Here is a 7,424-nt window from a genome sequence, read left to right as displayed (position 1 = left end):
AAGTCAAAACCAAAACTAAATATCGAATTCAAATAAATTTCAGTTGTTTCTTTTTTTTTGCTATTATCAATGAAGATTTTATTGAACTGAAAAATATGCAAATATTCAAATTTGAAATGTGAAAGCTTACCTACACAATACATATTATAATTTTATCCCATCGGCTTGTGATAATATTAAATATTTGATTTCATATTTTTAAAATTAAAAACAAAACCGCAAAACATACTACCTATATTTTTTTAATTCAGGAAATTTTAAAATTTTTACTTTCTAAAAATTTGAAACACTTTCAATATACTTTTAGTATATTTACGTATAAATTTCACTTTAAATTTTACAACATTTTTTATACTTATACTTAATTGAAATTATACCGAAACTTAAACATGTTTGAGACTTAAAATAAACATTCACAGTATATTATAATATTATTTACACAATATTATGTAAGTGTTTTTTTTTTTCTAATTAATGCAGTATCGCGAAACATCCAATGGTACCTAAATAACAATTAAAATATCAATTTAAAATTTTTGCAATTCCCGATTATTATAATCACAATGAAAATCGTAAAATTTAAATTAGCTTTTCTGTGAAAAAGCTCTTAGCATATGTGTACGTATTTATATGTAAAAAAAAAAATGTATACTTATATATATATTTGTGTAGTATATAGATACGTAAGTGTTTTAGAAATTATAGCGCTTTATGCATAAGATTAATTCTAATATTTATAACTATAAATATATGAGTAAGTTTTCTTCTTATTAAAACTATTAATTGAATTTTTTTTTTAATAATTGACATTTGCTTTTATTTCTATGAATTTTATTCATAAATTTGTTTTACTTAGCATTAAATGACTCTTAATTTTAAAATTCGACAAGTCAAACATTTTCTTTATATCATAGCCAGATCTATTTATTCTACGAACACTGAACAATAAATGATGATAAACTCGCTCGGTCAACTGAAAACTTTTTTTTATGAAGATTCAATTTTATTAATACATATTTTAAGTGATACCTTACTCTAAAGCCATGTGATATTACTCTAAGCTCATGCAAAAAATCTAATATAAATGAACAAGGGAATATAAATTTTACAAGAAAAAATTTATTGCCTTTTTGAAAGAAAAAATTATTTCAGAAATTTAATACATATACCAAAAACAATGGAAATTTCTAATATTTCTGAAATTGTTATTGTTCTAATTCTAATATCTAAATATGTATGTATGTATGTATTTAATTCTAAAAAAATATGAATAAAATTTTTTTACAATTTATAAACTTGTCTTCTGTTTCTTAACTCTTCCAAGTAAAGCTTAACAAAATAAAATATGTAGGTACATACATACAATGTACATATGTTTTTAATGACCTAATGAACCGTTAAGTTTAACAGTTGTGACTATTGTGTTGTTAAGATACGACGCAAAAAATACTTCAAAAAAAGTTTATTTTCGTTGGAACATTCACATATTCTTAACAAGGTAAATTGTGAAAAGTGATGTATACATCATTTTTGCCACTACGCAAATTTCTAGTTTCAAAACTTATATTTAATATGGATTCTGCAATACACTTTTCTTTTTTTCTTTTCACATTATTACTCTTTTTCAATAAATAACATTGTTCGTAAGTTATAATTGAAATATAGCTTTATCAAAGGAAACTATATACATACATAGATATTATAAAACAAACTTAATCAATTATTTTTAGTATACGTTACGTAATTGTTCAAAATTTTAATTTTATTTTCTTAGAATACTTATTTTCAATAAATTGTTTTGTTTTTTTTCAAGGTTTTGATAAGGCCTTTTAAGGTTTTCTTTCTTTATTTTATTATTTATCCAACTTAATGAATTGTTATCAATTTTTTCTTTGATTACTTCAAAGAACTTTGGTGTATGTTATAGAAGTTTTATGGTATACTGCAAAATTTTGTTACAAAAATTTTCCAAGGGAAGAAATTAATAAAAAAAAATTCTAAATTTCATGTTGTTTCAAAGAAGTCCTTAAAGTCGCAAGGAGGAAAAACCTCAAAAGTTGCAAAACTTTCTTTTAAGTACATTTGTTACTAGGATGTTTTTTACGAGCATCTTCTAAATTTTCTGCTTTTGTTATTATTTTAAAGCTTTTTAATATACTAATAGTCTACAACTTTTATACTAATAATAATAGCTTTTATACTAATAATAATAGACTACAACTAGATATTCAAGTAAAATCAGTATAACTTACATCTAGCTACATACAAAAAATATGATAAATATTGATAATTCTTTTCTCAAGCCAAAAATTTAAAATTTGTATTTGTTAAGTAAGTACATATCAAGTTGTTTTTGTCATCCATTTTATCATGATATTTGAAAAGCAAACATAGAACTACTGTTTAAAATAAATGATAAGAGCGGCTTTGAATTTTTCGATTTAAAATATTTCTATATACATACATACAAACATACATGTGAACATTATAATATCTAATGTCTTTATATCTAACATATTATATAACTATCTAATATGTTATATAATATACATATAACATGTCATATAACTATGTCTGTTAGATATAAAGACATTATAATATCCACGTTATAAAAAATATATGGACCATGAAATTTAAAGTAAATATGTACGATGTTTTAATTTTGTAAGCAAAGTTAATAATTATATTGTACAAAAAGAATTCGAAGTATTTATTTTTAAAAATTGCAAATTGTGTACATAATAGATTTAAAATGGATCTCTTAAGGAATCGTATGTCAGTTTTTTTAACATAATTTTGAGCCATTTATGGATTTGTAATTGTTTGTTGAAAATTTGTATTTCAGAAAATTTCTAGATTCCGCAACGTGTTTCATTAAATTTGCCATTAAAATTTAAAAAAAAACAACAGTTTATTTTTATAAATTTATAGCAAGTTGGGTAAAAATTATTTAATAGTAAGAATACCACAAATGTTTAGAACTTAGACATATTAACTAACTTGTTTTAACAACACTAAACAAATATTAAATAAATCAAACTAACATAACTTATTAAATTACTGGAATTTTACAATTTATATACTACATCTGTAGATATAGTAAGTATATATACAATATTTATTTTATTAAAATATGTACATACATACATTAATAATGTACATAAAGAGAAATTCGATCAACATTTTATTATTTATTTCATTTAAAAACTTTCTTATACAAAATTTATTATGTCATATGTCTATTATATTGGGTAATATCTCTTTTAGACTATTAGGGTACTTCTATATTATTATATACCCTTTATAAGTAATAGAAGAGGTGCATGTATCGCACATCTTGAGGAGAGGTTTTCTGTACGCACAAAATTTTGTGATTTTCAAAAACATTTTAGTTCAATACTTATTATATAAAAACACAATGCTTTTACGAAATGTCCTCTATCAAATCAAGCGATTTCCATTCAATATCTAGATTGTAGTCAAACGTAGTAATGTCGCGGTTAGAACGCATGTGTCTGCACAATTGAAGTCAGGAATACTTTTAATCTTAAGTTCATTTAACACTTTAGCCGAATATGCTGCATTTATTACAATTTAAAAAAGTACATGGTAAAAATATTAATTTTTAAAAACTTAGTATTTAGCTTACGTCATTTATCTAAAAAAATTTATTGTCTAAACATTTTCTTTTTGTTCTAAAAGTTTTAATTTTATATCCATTTTAATAAATGCATTATGTACATTTCATAATTTATATAATAATTTTACGATTACGTGAATACAATAATTTTAATAATTTTTTTTGAAAATTATGTTAAAGGAAATACATATCTAATGGAATTACTAGATTATCATATCAATTCAGTTGGTTTGCTTGCAGCTTCATCAATCGTGACAAGAACTTTTTCAATTAATATTTTGAACACATTTTCGACACTGTCGTCTGCATCAACATGTAACCAATTTGTACCTTGTTCTTTTATCATTTTATTATACACATTTTTTACACTATTTTGCAGTTCAACTTTCTCATATCTTTCTTCACCATAATTACCACGATTGGCTAGGATTTCTGGATTTGTGTTCAAATAAATCACTAAATCCGGTTTTAATAAACCGACCTCTGGTGCTTTACACCACTCATAATCTAAACCTTTGGCAGTACTAAATGCAATTCCCGAGTACGAATATCTGTCCACAATTAAATTTGTGCCATTTTGAATGGAATCTTTTATTTCCTTGTTGAGCTCCCATCGATTTGCTGAGAATAGAAGATGAATACTTTCATCGGATATTTCAAGGTTTTTAGCCAAATAGGAATTAATTATCGACCCTATGGGCGTATTTCGAGCAGGAAATGAAAGATGTCTGCATTTAATACCATTGTTTACCAAATATTCATAAATTTTCTTAGATTGCGTTGTCTTGCCGCATCGATCACATCCTTCTAATACAATTAGAGCTCCACGTTTAAAAACCATTTGCTGCAAGTGAAATAATTAGAATATTTGTATTTAAAAAATTTAATTGAAGGATCATCTAAATTTCCACGTGAAATTATGATTTAATATTTCCAAAACAAACACTGCTTTTTGTAAATGTATTGCAATATTTGATAGTTGATTGGTTGAAAGCAACACAAGTGTGGAGTCTTGACCCTAAGAGAGAGTGACAGTTCACAGTAGACGAATTTACACGTTTTCTTATCGAAGCTGTAAAGGAATTTGTTTTACATCAGAAATATCCCATAAAACATTACAAAAAATTAAAGCCTGGACCTTGCTTTTTTTGTGAATACATTTGTAAAATTTTGGAGAAATGACATTTCTGAAAACTCATTTTTTTTGTTGTTTTTTTTAGAAAAATTATGATTTTTGCCTATTTTCATTTCGAGTTTTCTATACGAAAATTTGACTAAAGCCTAAAAATTTTTATACTAACATTAAATTTGGTATTTTCTGAACTACATATCAAAAATTCAAATTTCAACTGAAAATTTTAACTATAATTTTGATTAAATATATTTTCGAGTTTTTGCCTCATTTTTTTGTACCGCCATGTCAGACAATATATCTGAGAGAATTGAGAGGAAAAATGATGATACAGTGAATAAAAAAAATTTTGGTGCTATATTTTTAAGTCTAAAATATACGACCTTAAATAAAATTAATAAAAATTTTATTAGATTTTAATTTAAGTTTGTAATTATTTGATTTTAAGTTTTATAATTATGAAAGTGATTTTATAATATTACAATCATTATAAAAAATGTGTCCTTTCAAGTTGTCCCCTATATAAAATAAAACATAATAAAAATATAAAGAAATTTGTATAAGTTTTAAAATTTCTGATGCAGTAGTTTAAGTAAACCAGTGAATTAGACTTACCCAGCATTTACACATACAAGTTACTTGCATGCAAGTTTGTATAATATTAATTGTCAATTAGTTTTTCGAAATGTCAAATTACTTGCTATTATGACGTAGGCGTTTAGCAAGTTAATTTTTGAAAATGTCTTTGAGAAGAAAACAACTAGCAATATATATAATTATTTATAAATTTTAGAAACCATAAGTTTGCTAAGTTTAATTTTTTCAAAACAAAATTCAAAAATTTTAAATTAAAAAAAAAAAAAAATCAAAACAACAAATTTTTTTTTGTGAATTTCTCAATATGTCAAATTACTTGCTCAAATTACTGGCAGCAAAATTTTCTTGCAAGTTGAAATTGCAAGTAAACAAGCAAGTAGAAATATTTCAATGTGTTAGTAAAATTTTTGTATGTATTGCAACTTTCTTGCAAGTATCTTGTACGTGTAAATGCTGGGTTACTAACAATGTGAAAATATTTCCTAATATATAAAACTATAATCACATACGTGCCTAAAAAAAATTATATGGACTTTTAATAAAAAAAGAATTCACACACACAGTAATTTTAATGAACTATGAAGCATATAAGTTAATTAATATAGTATACACATGAAAAATATATAGATATGTATGTGATTATATAAGAAGTATACATTTTGGAAAACATCATACAAAATTAGCAAACATGTTAAAATCAAATGTGTATTTCTGTCAGCCGTGCATAAAACCAACTTTTTTAAAATTTTTTGTTCGAAAAATTTAAAATTCGATCTTTTTCTATTTTACTAGTTGAAACATTTCTATAGTTTTGTTGTATAGCAACATTAAAAACTGTATTTAAAAAAAAAACCTTTAAGGTTCGGTTAATTTTTTTGAAGATTTTGAATTGTGTACATATTTTCTAAATATTGAATTGATTTCTGTATATTTTTTCAAGTTTGAGAATTGTTTTTGATGTCTTCCACTAATGCATACTTCTTATATAATCACATACATATATCTGAATATTTTCCGAATATGTACTATATTAATTATAGTATTAACAATTAAAATTATTGCTTACTTATGTGTATTATTTTTATATTAAAATTTATATGTAATTCTATTTCTGTATATATGTGATTTATTAGTTATTTTATTAAATATTATTATCAAGCTTAATTCGCTGACTCAACTAACCTTCTGTATTAGGAATTTTGAAAGTTAATATATATGTTTCTTTATATTTTTATTATGTTCGTTTTTATAACAAGAGACAAGTTGGCACGGTGCATTTTATTATAATTATAGAATTCTAAAAGCACTATAATAATTATATATAATAACTTTATTTTATATCTTGTATTCTAGAACAAAAAATATAATACCAAATTTCTTTTCCTTCAGTGTACTATCATTTTCAATTGCGCTCAATTCTCTTTGATTAGTTGTTTGATATAGCGGCTCAAAAAACAAATGCGGAAAAAACTCGAAAATACTTTTAAACTTATACATAATTAAAATTTCGAGTTGAAATTTGAGTTTTTGATATGTTGCTCAGAAAACTCCAAATTTCATTTTAATATAAAATTGCTGGGTGTTAGTCAATTTTTTTCATAGAAAATCCGAGATGAAAATATTCACAAATCATAAGTTTTTTTCAAAGAGATGATTACGAAATGTCACTTTACTTTTGTTAACACAAACATTCACAAAAAAAGGAAGGGTCCCCGAACAGTGATGCCATTTTGATAATTTTGTCGCTAGATTTAGCGGCTTTTTAATCTTAATAACCTTTTTTTTAGTTTTATTGAAAGCTTGAGAAAAAAAATTTAAATTAAGTTTCCTTTTTTTGTCGTAAAGCACATACAAGTATAATTTGTGTTATTTGTGTCCAAGAACAAAAACTGTTCAAACGAATTTTTTGGTTATTTTTATTTTTTAGCGACCTTTTTGACAACTTTTGATATTTTTGAGCAACTTTTAGCGACTTTTTTCTTTTGATTTTGAGATATCATTAAGCCTTGCTATCAAAATACACGCATATATTGCATAGAAAAAAAAACAAAAAAC

General features: G+C 23.8%; 1 protein-coding gene across 1 annotated transcript; it reads right to left on the bottom strand.

The window, feature by feature from the left end:
• Nucleotides 1-3,577: 3,577 nt before the first annotated feature.
• LOC129606393 (uncharacterized) lies at nucleotides 3,578-4,782 on the bottom strand. Its single transcript, XM_055516704.1, has one exon. The coding sequence runs from the start codon at nucleotides 4,479-4,481 to the stop codon at nucleotides 3,852-3,854; it is 630 nt and encodes a 209-aa protein (XP_055372679.1). The 5' UTR covers nucleotides 4,482-4,782; the 3' UTR covers nucleotides 3,578-3,851.
• Between the last annotated feature and the right edge of the window lie 2,642 nt (nucleotides 4,783-7,424).

The sequence above is a fragment of the Condylostylus longicornis genome, unplaced genomic scaffold (genome assembly GCF_029603195.1).
Source record: "Condylostylus longicornis isolate FDR11 unplaced genomic scaffold, ASM2960319v2 ptg000018l, whole genome shotgun sequence".
NCBI classification, from domain to species: domain Eukaryota; kingdom Metazoa; phylum Arthropoda; class Insecta; order Diptera; family Dolichopodidae; genus Condylostylus; species Condylostylus longicornis.
This window is presented reverse-complemented; position numbering and strand designations above follow the sequence as displayed.

Excerpts from the sequence above, each read along its gene's own strand:
- LOC129606393 (XM_055516704.1), bottom strand. The coding sequence starts at position 4,481 with ATGGTTTTTAAACGTGGAGCTCTAATTGTATTAGAAGGATGTGATCGA.